At 40.2% G+C, this 22,275-nt stretch overlaps 1 protein-coding gene across 17 annotated transcripts in view; it reads right to left on the reverse strand.

Moving 5' to 3' along the window:
* BAZ2B (bromodomain adjacent to zinc finger domain 2B) overlaps positions 1-22,275 on the reverse strand; it is a 413,209-nt gene that overhangs the window by 108,175 nt on the left and 282,759 nt on the right. For 13 of the 17 annotated variants that reach the window (XM_089659801.1, XM_089659783.1, XM_089659796.1 and 10 more), the window contains 4 exons: positions 17,351-17,530; positions 8,334-8,492; positions 5,686-5,870; positions 2,784-2,972 (listed from right to left, as the gene is read on the reverse strand). In XM_089659801.1, coding sequence (XP_089515927.1) covers positions 2,784-2,972; positions 5,686-5,870; positions 8,334-8,492; positions 17,351-17,530 — 713 coding nt within the window. The remainder of the gene's footprint in view (positions 1-2,783; positions 2,973-5,685; positions 5,871-8,333; positions 8,493-17,350; positions 17,531-22,275) is intronic. The other 4 variants (XM_089659815.1, XM_089659821.1, XM_089659757.1 and 1 more) reach the window with 1 other exon arrangement.

Consider the following 22,275-nt stretch of genomic DNA (forward strand, 5'->3'; position numbering starts at 1 on the left):
TTATTTTGTAGTCTGCAAGCGCTTAAATATACTACAATCATACCTGCAGAAACAACGAAAGCAACTTGAACAGACTATCTCATCCATTCTGACATAATCGTGATAACATGCACACATATTTACAGATCTGTACATACTGTAGATGTTAGGAAAATAGGTGGAGCTGCAGAAGCTAACCATCCAAAGTGTACTCGTTGGGGTCAGTTAGGGAACATTGTCCAGGCCATTTACTAAATGCATTTATTGATTTGCTTGCTAACGCTTCCAGACTCGCCAAATGAAGTAAATCTGTTACCAGATGCTGCACTCTGACAACTGCCCAGCAGATGTTACATTACGCCTGGCCAAATATCATCCAATTTTGTTTGTGATGTGTCCAGTCACGGCATCACTAGCAATAATTGGGCAATTTTCAGTGTGATTGGAAATCTCTGCCATTGATCATTAGATCCTATCATTATGCATGTATTGGAAGTAACAAAAACAGAGTCAAAAGGGTTCAGCACTTGATAATCACTCTGAAACATAATTAAAATAATAATGATTCTCATTGGTCCATCACTACCACACATTCCAGCTGGGTACACATTAAAAGAAAATTGGGCGAAAAATCATCCGGTTTTCCTCAATGTTTCACTGCAATCGAACCTCAGGATGGTATTAATTGTACAAAAATTCTTGAATGACAAAGGCTTTTTTTTTGTTGGACGTAGAAACGTTGTAGCGTAGGTTATTGCTGTTTATTATTTCTGATTATGCGCAGTCTTTCATATCCAATTTTTCTTGCACAAAAACAGTACACATTAAATGAAAATCGTTAGTTCTGTTCACATACGAGAAAAATGTTGAAGTTTGTCCCTTCAGAAATTTTCATTTGGAAAGTCTGAATCTAATGTCGAAATTTGTGTACACACTATAAAAAATCGAACAATCATTCCTTATACGGAATTTTTCTTCTGACTTTCTTATAGTGTGTACCCAGCTTAACAGACTGGAACTGGGGCAAGAAGAAAACAGACAGCAATCTCTAGTCTTTCCCCACGCTACTAAAATAAGTTATTTTGTTGCTGTCTCTGTCCCCAATGGGGAGATTTCCCAGCACTTCCTGTTCTTCAGTCTTTCCTGACGTGATTTTGGGCTGGAGTTTTATTTATTTTATTTTATTCTTGTAAATTCTTTATATTTATTTTTTAAATCTGAGCTCCACAAATTAATTGCATTGCATACTTACATCCAGCTTGGTACAACGTAAGTATGCATATCTCATACCTGATGGGCTGTTGGAGTAGCTGGAGATTACTGTAGTAATCTGCACTACTACAGTGATGGCTGCAATCCTCCTGGTCCTGCTGGTGTTCTGTGTAAGAGGCACACTAAGCATAGGCAGTCGCTCATTTGTTAGACACTGACACTATTCATAGAATGTCATGTAATAGCTGCAGAAGAGAAGCCAACCTTATATTAATGCCCATGGTTTTGGATTTGGTTGTCTAATAGACAGGTCTGATGGTTAGGTTCTCATGATGTCCACATAGTCCAATCAGAGAATGCCTTGTATTTGTAGACACAGAAGATACAAGCGACCCAGAAAAGACTTGCAGCTCTAGGGGTTAGGATACACTCATCCAGAGAATGTCAGACTTGTGGGTGAAAGGGACGCTGCTCTCCAGACCAGCCCACGTGAGGTAGTAGAAGTGGCCTCAGTCGGCGTTCCTCTTCAAACCATGCATGTGACACATTTTGCCCCAGCCAATGGGGCTTAGTCATAGTCATTTCTATGACTAAGCCCCCGGTGGGTGGGGCAAAATACGTCAGGGAGCATGGTTTGAAGAGGAGTGGCAACTGAGGCCACTTCTTCTACCTCACGCGGGCTGGTCTAGAGAGCAGCGTCCCTTTCACCTACATGTCTGACATTTTCTGGATGAGTGCATCCTAACCCCTATTCCTGGAGACCATGAGGAAACTTCTCCTTCTTGCTTAGAGATGCACTCCAAGTCTTTTCTAGGTCGCCTTGTAACTTCTGTGTCTACAAATACAAGGCATTCTCTGATTGGACTATGTGGACGTCATGAGCACCTGACCATCACGCCTGTTTATTGGACAGCAAAATCCAAAACCATGGGCATGAATATTAGGTTGGCTTCTCTTCTGCAGCTATTACAGCCTCCTTTCTTGTGATTTTGGAGTGTGTCATGGAATTTGTTATGCCATTCAGGCAAAAGAGCATTTGTGGGATCAGGTACCAACATTGTATAAGAAGACCTGGTTCACAGTCTGCGTTCCATAGCATCAGGCTACTCAAGTTCCTCACACCTACCTTACCAAACCATGTCTTTATGGAACTGATTTGTAGATTTGGGCACAGTCATGCACAAATGGACTACAGCCAAGGCTGGAAACACATCATTTTCTAAAAGGTCTTTTGTTCTATATTTTTTCTTACAGGATATGATCTTTCCGACCACAGCAGCTCTGTTTTCAAATCTCTTTTATTCTTTATCTGAATGATTGCTGCTCATCCTTCAAAGCAGACTGCTACTGCAGTGTAATGCATTAAACAAAATAATTACATTTTTTAATAGAACTTTGTAATAGAATTGAAAAAATGCCACCTGCAGAGGTCACCATTTCCACTGCTGTCTATAGCAAACATTAACCATCAGACCAAATCCTTTAGGCTAGTCAGCAACTAACACTGTCTCATCTCTTACAAAGGCAGGGAGTTTCCCTTTTCTATTTTAATGCTGTTCTCTGTGACCTTGTTATTAAATTGCAGCTTGTACCTTGCTCTTGTTTTTAGTTTGTGCTTCACTCTCTGAATCAGAGTCATCATCATCACTCTCTTCAATGCTTTGGTCCTCTTCCTCCAAGTCATCAGAATCGCTGCTGCTGACTCCATCGCTAGACGTGTCAGACGAGGATCCAGAGTCACTGGAGCTGGAGCTTTCCACTGCTTTTTTTCTTTGTTTTTGCTACAAAAAAAAGGCACAGGAGTCATTTCATGGGGTTTCACTATGCTAATAGATACTAAAGCAGCACATATTTTGATAAATGAAGGTCTGAAAGAAGTGTGGTCATCCTGATGTGCCTTTATGTATCTTTCATTAAGTTCACATGTACCCCCAGACCTCCATAAACCTGGGGAGCAATTATATGCAAATCTCGGCAAATGTTAGTTTAGGCTCTCCTACCTACTCCTGCAGCTTTTTCCCAATCTTGATTTTTTCCAAATACTATTTTGACAACACAATATAAGCATAAATATATAACACTTGTCGAGAACTGACAGCTCATTATTTCCAATGGTACATTCTGTTGTCATCCTATTGCTATTGCATATGAATTCACACCTCAATAAAGTCATAAGAACCCCCCAAAAGATGAAAACCTTTCAAACTTACTTGGAGTTGCAGCTACTTTATATTTAACTTCAAACATAAAAAATATTTTCCACTCTACCTGCTTCTAGGAATTATATGGTTTTTATCTGATATCTTTCTTTTTTATACTGCATTTTTTTCTTCAGATCTGTAGCGTGGGAGGACAATTCTTGCAACACCCCCGAATTTCTATTGTGGACATTGCCAAGGGCTGCCAAAAAAGTTTATTAAAGGGTCCATGTAGGGTCCTCTACTTGATGTCATGACTGGTCACCTAAATGTAGAGAAGCTTGCTATCATTGGTCTCTGTCACTGAAGAGGTGTCATGGATGGTTAATTGACAGCAGGAAAGTAAATGAGTGTCTTAAAGATTATGTAAACCCAACATTTCATATTCCTGATATGTGCCTGCTGTACCATGTACTTGTATGAAAAAGCATCCTGTGCTCTTTGTATTGCTTCCTTTGTGTGAAATCCCTGGTGTTCCTGCCAGTCCCTCTGCTTTCCTATTAAAAACTGTCTACACTAGGCATGAGAGAACAGTGTGGTCAAATCTTTAGCTGTGCCTGGAACTCAGTGTGCACTCCTTCAAAAGTCAGACTTGTCCTGAAACCCCCCCCCCCCCCCTGCACAGCTATTCGCTGGAAAGACCATTGTGCTGCCGTTTCTCCTGCCCTAGTTCTTATGCAGCTGAGAACAGAGTATGTGATCACTTATAAAAAAGGGAAAAAAATATATTTATATTTTCTTTATATCTATACACAAATGTTTTGCCTTTCATTTCTATTTTAAACTAAATGGATTGTTTAACAAGGTCAGGGTATACATATACTTTATTTTTTTTTATACAAACTACACAATGGCTAAAAATGGTTGGCATGGTACAGAGTGATTTTTTCTTTTATGCCTTAAAGCCAAACTCCAGCTTCAAGTAATTAATAAAACTTGTGTTCTCTAACACCCATGAAGATAATAATGCAAATTTCATTGCAGACCTCACCTTATACCTGACACTGTCCCTGTAGACACTCTATTCTGGCTGTTTGCTTTCTGGATCCAGCATCATTCACTGCAGCCTTTCTCAACCAGGGTGCCCAGGCATCCTGGGGTGCCTTGAGGTTTCTTCAGGGGTGCCTTGGCAAAATGTCTAAAAATTGCCCAAAATTTGTATACAAGCCAGTGGGTGGAACAAGCCTGCCTTTTAGTTACACTAAGCCACAGGTTTTCATTGTGCACCATTACGGCCTTCTAGCCGCCGGCATCCTGACAACCAATGATGTCATCAGTTGATAAGGAGGATTTCAGCTGCCTGCACAGCATCCTAGTTTGACCCTCCCCTGCCCCTTTCCATCAGTGCTGGGGTCACATTAGCTCAGTGAGGGAGAAGAGAAACACTGGAATACTAGTCAGTACCAGTGTGCAAAAGTGTATTTGCTTTGTAAGAATAAATCACCTCCAATGTTGGGTGTCCTACATGCGTGGATGTTGCTGGGTTATATAAAATGATTAGAATAGTTTTTCACATATTTGAATGGGGTGCCTCAAGACTGTCCATAATTTTAAAGGGTGCCTTGACTGAAAAAAGATTGAGAAACACTGATTTAGTGACTTCCTGTTATCCCAGTCTGTCATGGACACACCTCCCAAGGCTGCATCATCACACAGACTGGGCTCACAGTAGAGTGCTGCACAGAATGGCGCATACATGCCACAAAGTGATGGTAGACCAACCTGCAGTGAAAGCTGTCCAGTGCCCATGCTGGAGATGGGGAACGGTACCTACTCGTCGGGGGAGATTTACTAAACTGTTGCACTCAGAATCTGGTGCATCTGTGCATGGTAACCATTCAGATTCTAACTTCAGCTTGTTCAATTAAGCTTTGATAAAAAAAACTGGAAGCTGATTGGTTTCCATGCAGAGTTGCACCGGATTCTACACTCTCCAGTTTTAATAAATAACCCCCATCATGGCAAGAGTTGTATTTCTCCTGGAATAAGGGTATTTATTCTGGATTTTTTTTAAAGAATGTGGTGGCTGAAAGCTGAGATTAGTAAGGTCCTAGCACTACACAGTCATAGCAATATTTTATTGACCTTACAGGTCAGTTAAACAACAAAACCTGACTAACTGTGGATTCCATAAGCGGTATTAACAACAGAAGAGTCAAGTAAATGAAAACTTAGTTAAAAAGAAAGTAAGAGGTGGTAGGCGCTGTACCTAGGTCATCAAATGTTAAACATTTTTGTGCATTTTTGGAATGACAACACTTCACAAAAAATAGACCATGCAATAATTCTTCCCCACCTTATCTTTATTTTTCTCGCTTCTTCCATCTGATTTGCTTTGCTCTTGATTACATGTCCGGCCCCCTGCTCCTGAGCCTACGCTTTTTACTTGTCCGGTGTTATTTGCGGTAGTTGTCGATAATACAGGTGTGCAGTTACTGGTGACTAATGAGGGGATGCTTCCATTCAGGGATCCATTTATGCCTTTACACAGGATAAAGAAATATATGCATTAGAACAGTGGCCCATGCACCCTAGTGGTTTATGAGGCAGGTAGAGCAGTAAATCATCGTACAGGTGCACAAAGACACTGCATTGCGTGATCCAGCAAACATGAACAGCTGGCCATACACTAGTACATTTTCAAACAAAGGTTCACAAAGAAATTCTCAACACATTCAAAAGTACTTTTTTTATTTCGTTTGTTTTTAACATTTAATTTTGGAGTGAATGTCATTTCCCAAACAGAAATTACATACACTGTTGGAAATTTGTTTGAAGAAAAATTTTCATCCTGCTCCTTCAAATTTTTTGGTCACTATGATTAAAAATGAAAGTAAATTTTGACCATGCTAACAATTACAAAATAAAATGAATGTTCTAAAAAAAAATGTAGGGGTTTGTGAGATGAATGAGATTCAATCCATGGAAAGGATAATTCATGGTGAGGAAAAACCGTTGGAAAGACATCCAATGGTGTGGATACAATGGATACAAAGTACTTCTGATCTCAGCTAATTTCTCCCAATACCTATGAAGTTAGGGGTCTTACCTCCTCATCCTCCACCCCTGGGACTTTCCCTTTGCCCCTATTCCATCTTCTTTCTCCACTCCCCCCACCATTTGGTTCTTTCTTTTTGTCTCCCCTTTCCTTGTTTTCTTTTATGGCTCTGTACATCTCTACAACAGCCTATAGGACTGCTATGTGGGCTACATACAGTAGAAATACATTTTGAATATTCTTTTCTTCTTAATGGTTCTTTTATTTTTTTTACATGCTTTATTAATATCCAATACTGCAGACTTACAGCATGTCATAAGAACCCACTCACCATATTAGGCTACTGTGACCTGACCAGTTTTCCTCTAATCCCAGCCTTTGAGGGGGACCCTTGTGTCTTCTACTCCATCATGTTACACGCCAATTAGCCTATTGTGCTTTATATATCTAAATCAGGAGTCTCCAAACTTTTTATTGTCCTTCAATCTTTAGGGGGCTGGACTATGGCCATTGGGAGTAAACATTTTCCTGGCATCAGTGGTAGTAAACAGTGCCACATCTTTGGTATTAGGGGAAGGAATAGTGCCACATCATTGGTGTTAGTAGGAGGAATAGTTCCTCATTGCTGGTGTCAGAGGGAGAAAGCGCCCCGTTATTGTCAGTGGCAGGAATTATGTTCCATTGCTGGTATCAGTGGGCAGAATAGTGGGATGAATAGTACCCTAAGTCAAGCAAAGGGTGGCATCTGGCCCCCGGGCCACAGTTTGGAGAGCACTGATCTAAATAACAAAGTGACATAGTTTTATCTCCTCTCTACACTGTCTATAGGCCCTATTTGCCTGTGTAATGTTTATATGACTGTTTGTTGTTTTTTTCTCCTGGCTTTTGTGAAAATTTGCAATAAAAACAGATTGTTCATAAAAACTAAAAAAATAGAATTCTACTAGTGTAAAGGCCAACTTTGGCTGGCCATATTGATGCTGATTTCTGGACGAATGGACAAAAGAAAACATTTTCATTGACACAATCTTAAGTAAATAACCAATATTACACAATATTACACTACAGTATATTCTTAGTTTTATCATGTTGTATGAATTTATAGTAATAGTTAAAGGGCTTATTTAGAAGTGCAAAGAAATTTGAGCGCTTATTAAACGCACCTAATGCGTTAGGATAAGTTAACAGCTCTTTTTGATGAGTTTTTGATGCTTCTGCGGCGTATTAAAAATTGCTTGCCAGACATCCCCTCTGTGTTGGTTTTTTATGGTATGGATTTTTGTATTATAATCTCAGCTAGTAATGCTTTCTAAACACATCTAAAACCCATTGCAAATACCATAGAGCTATTTGTGACATGTTTGCAGTGCGTTTACAGCACATTTACATTGACATCAATGGAAGCATTTGGGAAGCATCAAAGACTGGCAAATGTAATGTAATATAACTGCCCTGTACTGTAAATGTTCTCTTGTATTGAAAACACTTCTCAAAAATAATCAAGTTAAAAAATGATTCCGACCCATTATCCCATCTCTATAAATCATTTCATTTACAATTGCAGTTCAGGTTGGCAAATTTGAACCTTTGTCAGTTCTGCATGAAATCACCAATAAACTCTCCTGTATGTGGCCAGCCAAAAGAAACACATATGCAGCTGAACAGAAGAATATTCGGGAAAGACAACATGTGAAAAACAAATTAAATAAATGATAATCCTGTACAATTTACACCAAACACTGACACAAATAAAAGAAACATACTGAAGACAAGCACTAATTGCATTTGTTTAGCTTAACTAATAGCTATAATTACCATACAAAGTGACTGATACCACTGTGATAACTGTAATTATAATGGATGTTTATTTCATTAAAACCCCCAAATTATTAATCAAGCTTAAACAACGGCACAGAATGCATTCACCAGTGAAGTGAGAACTGTACCTTTCTCTGGGCCTCCGCGGCCATTTTTCCCAGCGCTCCGGATATGAAAGGAGGAGTCATGGTTCTGAGATGGGGCAGTGAAGAGGGGAGGAATTCCGAGTAATGGGGGAAAGAAAGCAGCACGGGTGTGTGGATCAGTTGCTCGCCACCATTCTGTACCTCAAAAACAAAAGATGACCCTTCCAGTTATATATATATATATTATTTCTCTCTTATACCTAATTTAAAAACAGTCATATTACTCTACTAAGCCCTCATGCACACAGGACATTTTGATAACGCTGGTGACGTTAGCTGTGTAAAGTCACATAGGATACCAAGCTGGGGGTTTACTAGCTGTAGAAAAAAAAGTCAAAAGCCAAAAACAGCCGCTGTAAAAACATCACGTGTGAATGAGGATTAAAACTTAGCATCCCGCATACACATTAAAATGGACAACAAACATTTGCTGGAAACCAATGATACCACCAACTATCACCTAATTCCAACTCCATAAAAATTCATTTTTTAATCAATCTGACTGCAAAAGTTGACCAACTGCTATGCGTTCAGGGTCACCACAATGGCATGTCACCTAAGGAGGCCACCTTTGGCTTCAATATCAGAAAAGCCTCAGCAAGCACATACAGCGGGTAAAAAAAAATATTGAACACGTCACCATTTCTGAATAAATATATTACTAAAGGTTCTATTGACATGAAATTTTGCCACATGTTGGTAACAACCCATGCAATCCAGACAAAAAAAACAAAAAGTTAAGAAATTAAGTTATGTGTAATAAAATGGAATGACACAGGGAAAAAGTATTGAACACGCTAACTGAAATTTATTTAATACTTTGTACAAAATCTTTTGCTGGTATTAACAGCTTCAAGACGTTTCCTGTATGGAGAAACTAGTTGCATTCATTGCTCAGGTGTGACTTTGGCCCATTCTTTCACACAATATTCAAATCTTGAAGGTTCTTCTATGAACTCTGATCTTTAGTTCTTTCCATAGATTTTCTATTGGATTTAAGTCAGTTGACTGGCTGGGCCACTCTAGCAGCTTTCATTTTTTTCTTTTTTTTTTTTTCTCACTGTTCCTTGATTAAAGTCTAAGGCTCGGTTCACACTGCCGCAACTTGGGATTCGACTTGTGAGACCGCAAGTCGCATGACAAGTGAAATCCCATGTTAGTCAATGAGAGCTGTCTTAATGAGCACTACTGAAATCGCTCCAACTTTAGAAAAGTTTCCTGTACCACTTCAAGGCAACTTCTATCTGACTGGTGCCCATAGACTTTAATGGAAGTCGCCTCCAAGTTGGATCCTCATCTATATTGATGTGATTTGGATCTGACATTACAGGAAGATTACCCAGGCATTCCCTGAAGGTTGCTTCAATGTTGCTTTAAATTTGCATCAAAGTTGCATCACATTTGCTTCAAAATAGTGCTCAAGTCGCCAGGAAGTTGCCTGGCAAAGTTGCACTGTAAGCCATGCTACTTTCAGGTCACAACAATGTAAACCGAGACTTAAGGCTAATGTTACAAGAGCAATCCCATCACTGGTAACAAATCGCTAGGGAAAGAATGCTAATAAATCACTTACCTTTTGCTATGGAATTTTCCAGTGAGATGTTGCTCCCTTTCTAGTGAGTGAGATTTTGTAACCTTCTGAGCTATAGAGGGAGCAATAAAATTGGGGAAAATTGAAGCCTCTCCTTGGTAATTTTACCACTGGCGATGTGTTGTCAGCAGTATAATCACTTCTCTGACGTAGAATCACATTTGCAATGGCAGCAACTATAAGATCAATTGCCAAAGTGATGTTGAACAAGAGAACATTCCCCAAGGTCTTCAGTGGAAGACAAAGCTGGTTATTAGTGGAGCCAGGGTTATATGTGAAGTGTGCTGAAAGTCCAAGAGTGAGACAAAGCAATAATCTTTTAATTCTCAGAAGAGACTTTATTGTCACCACCACTGCTTATTGATCATGTAAACAATGCAGAAATTCTACAGTGTGGCAGCATCTGTATCATAGTGTTCCTCTTAAGCATCTGTCTTATCTGGAATGGTTCTATTCTTCACAGTCAGTTCCAGGGGAAGGCACAGACTTAAAGCGGAACTTCACTCTCTCAATCAGAATTAACTATTTTTAATCCTTATGCTTCTAGCATTATTAAATAGATAAGATAGTATATTATGTTTACTTGTTTTACACTTTTTTCTACATTTCTTTGGTTACTTCCTGGTAAATGATATCATACATCCCAGGAGTCTTCAGGAGGGGAGGAGGGGTTTTCTCAACTAAGTACACTCTCCTGCCTGCATGCCTCAGCTAAGGGCTACATATAGCGTCTGCTTTTTTTCAAGATAGCCATGGTCAGAGATGCTAGGAGGGGCGGGGGGGGGGGGGGGGGTTTAATGTGATTTCTCAGCAAAGTAAAGCATGGAAACAAGGATGGATGGGGGAGTTTGCTCTTAATATTAAAATGAATTAAAAAATTAAAAAGTGTTTTTAGTTTGTGGTGCTGAAATCCACTTTAAGAAGGCTCCTATGCAATGAACAACCTGGAACAACTTTTAGACACTGCTGTTTTCTGCATATACAAGGGTTCTTCAAAAAGTTTCCACACTCTTTAAGACATATATATATATGGATAAAAGGGAGGAAACTTTTTGAAGACACCTCATATATGTCCTGCTACCATCTGGTCAACCTTTGTCCATGTAATTGTGCCAATTTTTATTTGACACATTCCACCATCTACTATCCCATCTGTTCCAGCTGCACTCCCATCACCAGCACCTTCAACTTTATTACCAGTACAATGGCAGTTACAGCTAAAAGATGCCTCTTGAGAGAAATATGAAGGCTGCCAATGCTGAGGTTGCTATGCAGATCCCTTTGATGGAGGTTCTAATAAATCAAACTTTGCAATGCTCCAACAAAAACTAAAATAAAAAGTAAATTGGCCTGTGTTTCATGTTAAAGTGAAATTAAACTGGATATCAAAAAAAACAAAACACCATTTTATTCATCAAGTGTAGGAAAGGGGACCACACACTGCTGAACGTGAACCTCAGTAACAAAGATCCAAAGGCTGGCTTCAGCTCAATCTCCTTTACACACATAGAGACCTCTATGATTAAGCCCTACTAGGGTGAGATGTGTTAGACTGGCGTGTCTGATAGGTGGAGATTGAGCTGAAGCCAGCCTTTGGATCTTTGTTATTGTGGTTCACATTCAATAGTGTGCAGTCCCCTGAGCTGGCTTGTAAAGTACACAGCGGCCATTCCAGTAGTGTTTTGAATTTATGAGTTTTTAAACATTTTATTAATCTTTTACATTCAAATTAAACTCACCAATCTTTCCATGCGTGGATGCTTTATTTCATAAGAAAATCACATTTCTAGACCCCCACTAGCATTAATTCATGTGGCCATCTTTAGTAGGGGCAGATGATTCAGCTAACAATCACTTCCTTGGATCTATCCACCCTTACTGTTATGACGTGCTGTAACATCTCGTACATGCGCAATTGAATGAGCGTGGACTTCTTTTTTGTTTACATGTTGCCATAGCAATTACAACATAGGCGGAAGGTAGCTTATGTAGCCTCTAAGGCAACATGTAGATAAAAACCCTAGCAGTGTGAGAGTGCATTTCTTGTGGTTCTATAAAGTCTGTATTCCCTGCACCTATTACACATTTCTGTCTGATGATCTGATGAGACTTTAGGGTGTGCTAAGCTTGAAAAGTCTGTCCTCCACTGCGCACCAAAATCTCACTGTACTAAAAAGGGGGGGGGGGGGAAAAACAAGGCACAGGAAGACTCCTGTATGACAAAAATATCCCAGGACTCTGCGGGCAGGACCAGCAATGCCATTCTGGCCTAAGCCAGGAATACAGAAGCAGGGACAAAAAAAGGAAAAAGAATGATTCCTGTCTACTTGCAAAAGTTTACTATATAACAAAACTAAATGGGCAATTTTTATGGAAAGAGTTTAATTCGGCTTTAAGGGAAAAACATCTACAACAACCTTCTGCCATTATACCGTTTCATTCTGAAGTCAACCACAAGTAATTTAAAATCATTTCTATAACATGCTGCTCTTTGCCCCATGCTATGAAATGAAGTCCCACATCAGTAGGTGTAACTAAAGATGTGTATGTGCTCTGGGCAATGTTACGCAATAAAAACATTTTCCCAAAAAAGCTAAAAGTTAGGCTGTTCCACTTTCTTGCCATATTGCATCTATTTTTATTCTTTTTTGTACACTACATTTCCACAGATGATGACAATTGTAGTAAAAATACAACAGTCCTAACAATTGCACTCATCAACCTTATAAGTAAGCACATTTGGGTGCAAAATGTGTGAAGACCAGTGTGTATGTGTCTTTTACTTCAATAAACCTTCTGATTTTTTGTGAGGGGCTCTTTGACCATATTCTAATTTGAGTGTATTTTGAAGCTCAGGCAAGGCTGTGGCTTATGTGGAGCAGATTTTTTTCTTTGAAGTCTTAAGAACTAGCCATGTTTAATTTTGGTACCTCAGCATGATAATTTTCCACCTCCAAAGCCAGAGAGACAAAGATAGACAAAAAGATAGATAGATAGATAGATAGATAGATAGATAGATAGATAGATAGATAGATAGATAGATAAAAAGATAAATTAGAGGCATATAGATTTATAGTTGTTCTTTAAAATTTGTCCATTAACTTCATCAATGCAAATACCGTTTACATGGAGTCGGTGTGATGAGCAAGCATGTTTTATTTTATTATTACATCAAAGTGAATATCCTGCTGATTTTCCAGGAATGAATACATTAGAACGGCTTGTGATTTGCGACACTCTAATAGAGCCTGAGTGCTTTCTTTATGCAGCATGTGGACAGCGAGATCACAATTTCCATAGCAATTTTTTTTTGTTGCTTAAGTAGGCAATGAATGACTTGCTGATCAGAGCTCAGTATTAGATGAGAAGCCTTGGAGGTTTTCAGTCGGTATAATGGAGCATAAGCATAGACAGCATAGCTCCAGCGACTGCACTAAGCCTAACAGAACGGCGCTGTAGATTACAGTATGTACAATGGCTCCCTACAGGGCAGTACATAGTCAATGATTTCAAATGTCTTTGGAGAACTACAGTAACAAGTACCATTCATTTTCTCCAAAGAGGCTAAAATAAGTGGAAACAACAGCTGGAGATCAGATAGCTTCGGAGATTGTATGTGTTAAACCTCTGGGGTGCCCATGGCACAACATAATATGCCCTCAGAGGTAGCACAACTACTCACTGGATAACATAACTTTCTTATGTAACTTATCAAACAGAAATAAGCTGTCTCAAAGGATGCAAAAAAATAGACTTCTCCTGGGTAACAGGCACTGAAATTTTCATGCTCCTGACAATGATCTAGGCTGTGTACCCTGCCTGCGATGGATGGAATTTCATTATAGGTGTTCTGATATGCAGGCTGATCCTGTGGAAGGAAAAACATTTTCATTCTTACAGGCCAGGAACAAGCTGTAGATATATTTATACTTTAATATACTGTAAATTAGTGAAGATTTAAAGTTACATTATTGAAGATGGGTCTGTAGGCCTGAAACTACCTTGGTCAACATTGGTATGGCAGGTTTTGCAGAAATACAACTCTCAGCAGCATCTGTTAAGCTGCACCTGAATAGGCACCCTGCGAATTTCAGTTTTACTAAGATAATGTAAAGTTATATTGTGGAAGATTGGTCTGTAGGCCTCAACCTGCCATGGTCAACATTGGTATGGTAGGTTTTGTGGAAATACAACTCTCAGCAGCATCTGTTGGGCTGCACCTGAATAGGCACCCTGCGAATTTCAGTTTTACTAAGATGGAGAATATAGTTATATTGTGGAAGATGGGTCTGTAGGCCTCAACCTTCCATGGTCAACATTGGTATGGAAGGTTTTGTGTAAATACAACTCTCAGCAGCAGCTGCTGAAAGGATACCCTGCAAATTTCAGTTTTACTAAGATGGAGAATATATAGTTATATTGTGGAAGATGGGTCTGTAGGCCTGAACCTTCCATGGTCAACATTGGTATGGCAGGTTTTGTGGAAATACAGCTCTCAGCAAAAGCTGCTGAAAAGATACCCTGCAAATTTCAGTTTTACTAAGATGGAGAGCCACAAATTGCCTAACACTGTGATTATATCCATCATCATAGAAAGTACTGGAGTCAGAGACAGGCATACAGTATTTTTAGAGGAAGGTCAGCAATGGCAGCCCTTCTACTTGCTATGGCCTCTTCTTTCCCTCATGGCAGTTTTTCTGTCACAAAGTAAAACACCTGTGTAAGAAACCTCTGATGCAACCTCTAAAGTAACCATGTCAGGGGGTCAAAACAATTACATGGACACTACCCTGAAAAGCAAGCAGCTTTATACATACCTGTCCAATGGTTTGTTAGCTATAACTGCACTCTAAGAAAGTATATATTGTGAGTGGAGGCAGGGTGGTAATTTAACCTTGGGAGGTATAAAGTCCCATTTCTGCACTTTTCTTTTATACCTTCACTCTGTAGCAGTGCTCCTGAAGCTGATCCGATTTGATTCCTTGGGCAGTTTGAACAGTAGGTTTCTCTACTGGCTGCTGTGGTTTCTCCTGCTGACCCCTAGTCACAGTAATGATGTAGGGGTGGGTGGGAGAAACCAAAGTGGCCAGAGGAAGACACACTATTCCACACACCTACAAATGTGGAATCAGATCAAGGTCAAGGGCTCCGCTACTGAGTGAAGTTTTACCAAATTATCTAACAGACAGGCTTGTATAAAGCCGCTTTCTTTTCAGGGTAGTGTCTGTTTCATTTTGTAGACCCCCAGACAGGGTCAATTTGAAGTGGAAACAAAGGGTGAATACTTACCTGTCCAATTGCCTCTTGCTGGCACCAGCATCTTCTTCTGAGTACCAGTCTTTTTGCCTCATCTGTCATCCCTGCAAGGAGAGGAGAGAAAGCCGTGGGGGTTTCAAAACCCCAGTCCTGTGAAGCAGCTTTCTTTCCTCTCCTTGCAGGGATGACAGTACAGGGCTAGATGGCTTCTGATTGGTCAGCACCATCCATTTCTCTCCTCTCCTGCAGCTGAGAATCTGGAGCATCTGCCACCAAGATATACATCCCCACAAGCCCTTCTCTCCCACTCTCCGCTCAGGATGGGATCAGTACAGGGAGGTTTCCTATGATAAGCCTGGGTTCACACAGGAGCAGTGGGGAAACTACATGCGATTTGGACAGGAATCGCAATCCTGTTCAAATCTCATGCTATTCTTTGCAGTGAAATTTGCATCCATACATTCTGTATTGATGGAAATCGCACTGCAAAGCATCAGTACTAGGTATTGGCGAGTAACTTGTCCAAAATTATCAGTACTTGTACTTGCCAATCAAAAAGGGTATCAGTGCATTCCTAACACTGACTTTTCTAAAAGTAAGAGCATATGCACATCTCTTAAGCCTGTCAATAGGTTTCTGCTGGTGACGACCCTTTGTTGGCCTACAAAGGTTTTCTTTAAGCCATACCGTAGTACATGCTAGAGCCATCATGATTATGCAGCCTTGAGAATCCCCGCATTTTTTATTTTTATTCCAATTAAGAAAAAAATATTTTTTTTCTCCTGTCGCCTAATGACCATACCTAACACAGGTAACCATAGTTACATAGTTAGTCTGGCTGAAAAAAGACAAAAGTCCATCCAGTTCAACTATTAAAAAAAAAAAAAAAGTTATAATCCTATACCCATAGTTGATCCAGAGGAAGGAAAAAAACCCAGCAAAGCATGATCCAATTTGCTACTGCAGGGGAACAAAATTCCTTCCTGATCCCCGGAGAGGCAATCAGATATTTCCTAGATCAACTTTACCTATAAATGTTAGTATCCAGGTATATGTGTACCTAGAAAAGAATCCAGGCCTTTTATAAAGCAATCCACTGAGCTGACCAGAACCAACTCTTGAAGGAGTCTATTCCACATTTTCACAGCTCTCACTGTGAAGAAACCTTTCCATGTTTGGAGATTAAATTTCTTTTCCTCCAGATGTAAAGAGTGCCCCCTTGTCCTCTGTGATGACCTCGGAGTGAATAGCTCTATACAGAGTTCACTATATGAACCACTGATGTATTTATACATATTGATCATATCCCCCCTTAATCTCTTCTCAAGAGAGAATAAATTCAGTTCCTCTAATCTTTCCTCATAGCTGAGCTCCTCCATGCCTCGTATCAGTTTGGTTGCCCTTCTCTGTACTTTCTCTATTTCCCCAATGTTCTTTTTGTGAATTGGTGCCCAAAATTGAACTGCATATTCAAGAGGTCTTACTAATGATTTGTACCGGGGTAAATGATATCTCTCTCTCTGGAGTCTATACCTCTTTTAATACAAGAGAGAATTTTGCTCACCGCAGCTTGGCATTGTATGCAATTATTAAGCTTGTGATCTACCGGAACTCCCAGATCCTTCTCCACCATTGATTCCCCCAGTTGTACTCCCCCTAGTATGTATGATGCATGCATATTCTTAGCCCCCAAGTGCAGAACCTTACATTTATCAACATTAAACCTCATTTGCCACATAGTTGCCCAATTAAACAGTGTATTGAGGTTGGCTTGTAAGTTGGAGACATCCTGTAAGGACGTTATTCCACTGCACAGCTTGGTGTCATCTGCAAAGACTGAAATTGTATTTGTAATCCCAGACCATATATTGTTTATAGATATATTAAAAATTAAGGGTCCCAACACTGAACCTTGGGGTACACCACTGACAACCCTAGACCATTCAGAGTATGCATCATTAACCACGATTCTCTGAATATGATCTACTAGCCAGTTTTCTATCCATAGTGAACATAGTGAGAACTCGCTGGAATTCCTTTATATAATATGAAATGTTGACCTGCAGATTATGGCACATTCTACATGCAACTGGAAAATGTGTAGACAAGCACACAAGTACAGACATAAATGATGCTTATTTGCAGATTTTACCTGGAAAAGGTGCTAGCTGGGGATGTGCTGCTAAGGCTGTGGGTGTTCCAAGCGTTCCCAAACCACCGAATTCCGAGTGTCCTGAGCTGGCTGCGTGTAGGCCGAAGACTGGGTGGGTGATCATTGGAAAGGCACTGGACAGATTGAACGGTTGCTCTCCAGAAGCTCTGAACAAGTGTCCTGCAATAACCGACACAAGCATATTAGATTACTAAGCATGGAATCTGAGATGTACAGCCATATATGGTCAGCATTGAAATGTAATTATAGTATTGATTTTTGCCAGATTGTGCTGTTTCCAGTGGTATTTTATCTTCAGCACATATAGGGGCATAAAAAGAAAAGACCCTCCTGCACTTATATGGGTGAACCCAATTATAGCCGCTATCACTCAACCTTAACCAATAAGTGAAAGAACAATATATATAAATAGTGAAACACTAATAATAATAATTAACAAATCAACATATGATATTAAATTATTATAATGAACAGTGCTCTACTACTCAAATAGATGATAAAAATAATATTAAAAAATAATAATATGACACTGATAATAATAAGTGACAAACCAATATGTAAACACACAGTGCTCTGATCCCAAATGGATCCAATAAAGTGCAAAACTTGTGATAACCACAGGAATCACTTGTGATAACACTACGTGAAGACAAATCCCCCTTTTTAAATCCTTATCAGGATAAACATGGTGATTAAACAATCGTGCAAAGGGAAAATATATATATTTTCCGTTTCCATAAGGGACCACGATTGGTCCCTTAGCACACAAACATGGGTATACTCACCTGCCTATAGTCACCCGCAATTCTCTGCAATCCACTCTGCAAGCTCAAAGAAGTTATATATTTCCTTGGCTATGGGTGAAGAGGGTGAATGTACTCCGAAAGTGAACGGCTCTGTGAGCTGGGGGAGAGTGTAGAAGCCAACATGGCAGGTTGTGCATAGAAATCAAAAGGAAAATCATAAGACACTTTGGTATTGTGGGCTGTAACATTCGCTGCATTATAAAATACAGAGAATGTTCAACAGATCAGGATTTCCTACTGAAGAATGGAAATTCTAGGTGTGAGAATAGGATCCAGGGAACAAGTGGTAGGCAGTCACTATGCTATATATCCATTGAGAACATCCCAACAGATAATTGGTCAATAAACCCATCATTGACACCTTATGGCCTTTTTCACACTGGTGTGCTTTTATCACACTTTTCCAGGAAGACAAGAGCACATGAAAATGATTCCCCATTAAATCCTAAGTAACTGTTCACACTGTAGATGTGCAAGAGCGCATTGGTGCGAAAGGGCCCTAAGCCACTATGTTTCTACCTATTACCTATGCAGGCTATGCTTCTTGCTTCCTAGTGCTGCACAATGGTTGCGACTTACAACTGTTCTAAAAAAAACGAGCTCTCTCAAAATACCTTATCCTTTCATGGTTTTAACAACTCTTTATTTTAAAGGGACCTGGTGGCTGCCACTGCTAACCTCTCTTTCTGAAAATACTAATCCCCTGGCTGTCACACTCCATTGGCTTTAGCACTTGGAGTTATTGTCTTGGAGCAAATATGCATGCTAGGAAGTCTGACGCTACTTTTATTTTTCAAATCTTTGTGCTCCTTCAGGTCCTCGTCTTAAAGTGCTAAAGCCAGACACCACCAGACCAGAAGGAAGCCAACAATGGCACCCACTTTAATTTTTAGTACAATTTTCCTTAAAGCAGAGTTCCACTCATTCTGTAAAAAAATAAAAGTCAGCAGCTACAAAAACTGTAGCTGACTTTTAAAAAACAGCCACTTACCTGTCCCACGATCCTGCATTGCCCCCACCGCAGCCCGTTTCACTGGCCGCCCTGTATTTCAGGCGCTGGCATCTTCAGTGTGGGCACCTGGCTGTTACAGCTTGCGGCTTCACAGCCGGGTGCCCACTGCACATGCGCGAGTAGCGCTGTGCTTCCTGAATAGCCCCCTCGTCTTCTGGGACCTGTCACATGTCCCACAAGACTTCAGGGAGGGAAGGTAAGAGGACAACTTCTGCTTCCAATCAACTAGGCGATCACAGCGGAAGTGGGAGCAGGTACCTGTCAAATTCGGGCGCCCGTTTCGCCCCCCCTCCCCCCGCTCCCTGAAGGTGCGAATCCGTAATGGGGAGAGTGGGACCAATCTTTAAAGCGGAACTTCGCCTTTTGGGTGGAACTCTGCTTTAAGACACCATTCACACTTGTAGGACTCTAAAGTCGCACGACTCTGGGGTGCAACTTTGATGCAACTCTGGCTGGGTGTGACTTGGATGCAACTTTGGTTTTGACCAATGATAATAGACAGCTGTTGCATGTAAAACAATAAAAGTTGGACCAAAGTAGTGCAGAAACCTTTATAAAGTTGCTGTGACTGTAAGCCGTACATATTTGAATGGCTGTCATTGAAAAACATGGGGTGCAACTTGCCAAGCACCTTTAGTGTCCAAAGTCTCATGACAAGCTGCACAAGTGTGAATGTAATCCTTAAAGGGACCTTGTCCCTTAGTTAGAACTTAGACTTCTCACAAAGCAGGACCTGCAAGAATTTACACTCAGCCTCTCAGCTGCCCATTACTCTGATCTTTAGCTTAGGTTCACACTAGAATGCAGTGTGGGAAACACGCGATCCGTGCGCGTTTCCCACACTGCAATTAAATCGCACTGTCCTTGAGATCTGTAGTGAGTGTCAGTGCAATCTTAATGATGCCCCAAACCCAGGTCGCAAACACAGTGTTTTCCTGCACCAACACGCATGGTGCCAAACGACCATCCAATCCGGTTGGAGAGCAGTTCCAAAATTAATGCATGCACAACTACGGCGCGATCCGTACGCATTTCCCACACGGCAATTAAATTGCACTGTCCTTGAGATCTGTATTGAGTGTCAGTGCAGTCTTAATGATGCCCCAAACCCAGGCCGCAAACACAGTGTTTGCCTCCACCAACCCCCATGGTGTAAAAGGACCATGCAATCCGGTTGGAGCGCAGCTCCAAAATTATTACATGCACAACTATGGCGCGAGGCAGTGCGATCTGAGCCCATTCAAAATTAATGGGCTCAAATCAAACCACGCTGGATTGCTTATGAATTGCAGAGGAATGTGGTGCAGTTCCTGTGCAATTCATATGTGGTTCATGGTGTGAACTGAACCTTACTCTGTTCAAGAGCTACAACTGCCTGAAGAATCTTCTTATTTGACACTTTTGGGCGTGTTGGATAGCTGAGTCCCCCATGACATGCTGCGATTCCCTCCATTTAGCCCTACATAACTACTGTTTCCTGTAGTGACATAGCGGCCAGCAGAAGGAACCACTGCGTGCAGCGGGAACCAGCTATTGGATCTAGGTCTGTAAGAGGGAAAAAAACTGTTGCTCTGCAAGAGAGCAAAGATCAAAAGGCAAGTGGGACAGGAGAGCGTATAGATCATGTCCTGCTTTGCGACAGTTTTTTTTAACCCAGTGGCACAGTCGCATCTTGCATTTTTATTATATCTTTTTTATTTTTATTAGCTTCCTGCATATACATACTGCTAATGACAGCAGGATTTTGTCTGCCTGAAAATTATTACAGCAGGATTCATACGCAAGCAAAGCAGTTAAAACACATGACACTGAAAAAAAAGTCATATACAGCTTTACATCTCTATGTCTTTCTATGTCCCAAATGCTAAATATAAAAAAGATCAATTGAGCTTTTTTTCCCGATACAATATGCTCATCTTTTCCCGTCTTTTGTACTGCAGTTTTTACAGCTTGTCTAGACAAAGGTCTTTGTATGGGCTGAATCCTTGCAAAACAACACTAATTATGCCAGAGACCCTTAATACTTGCGTCCATCTGCCCACATTACAGAGCATTAACGATAATGCTAGTTATACATTTATGGTGACAAAGAAAATACCTACTTAACTTAGCAATTAGCTTTCATCTTTGCTGTATTCCTGTATAGCTCGCTCTCTCTCTGCAGCTGTAATTTATAGTTTGCATAGTAGATAAAATGTCCCCAGGAAATGGTACAATGAGACGGCGCAGCAAAAAAGAGAGGAAAAAAAAAACAGCTTCTGCTGAGATGTTACACTGGAGAACCGTCCCCAGCAGCCACACGATATAAGAAGATTTAATAAATACATTTGTTATGCCGGGTCTAAATCCATGCAAACAGGCAAAATAAAATTACTTAAACAACATGGGGTCTGCTCCAGTGACATTCTGCCGAAATAACCAGAACAATCTTGTAAGAGTGTAAGCTAAATGTAAAGAAAATAACAGCCCACCTTGCAATTGCCAAGAAGGCAAAAAATAAAGTATGTCAGTATATCTAATAAAGTATACATCAATGTGCAAGGTGCACGAACCCTCAGCAACCCGAGGTTAGAAAACTTTGCACGTCCAAATTGTTCTTTGCACTGTATTAAAGGATGAGTATACCTTCAAAAAGAAAAAAAAAATACTGAAAAAGGTAAAACTGAACTTTAAAGACATAAAAAAAATGCCATAAACCAATTATACATTACTTCAAATAGAGAGATCATAAGGACCTATCACATTTATGCATTACATAGTGCAGCTGCTGCTGTGCAGTGCATTCTGGTGCCATTCATTTTGAATGAGCCCCAATTCTGTTAAAGTGGCAGGCACCCGCACCGTAGCTCGCCACAACACATATGTCCTGAGTTGCTGTACGCTAGGCTAAAGAAAAAATGGGTCATGTCCGACTTTCAGGTTATTGCCATATGTTGGCAGTCCATCCGTAATAAATTATTTAACACACTACAAAGGCCCAGAGCACTGTAAATGGGCCCTAAATGTATTTTTAAACAGAATTGGCATAAAAAAAAAAAATCTGAATTTGTCATTTAACAAAGCCTTTCATTATTTTTTTTTTTTTT

The sequence above is a fragment of the Staurois parvus genome, unplaced genomic scaffold (genome assembly GCF_062004578.1).
Source record: "Staurois parvus isolate SC_StPar_1 unplaced genomic scaffold, SC_StPar_1.0 ptg000031l, whole genome shotgun sequence".
Taxonomy (NCBI): domain Eukaryota; kingdom Metazoa; phylum Chordata; class Amphibia; order Anura; family Ranidae; genus Staurois; species Staurois parvus.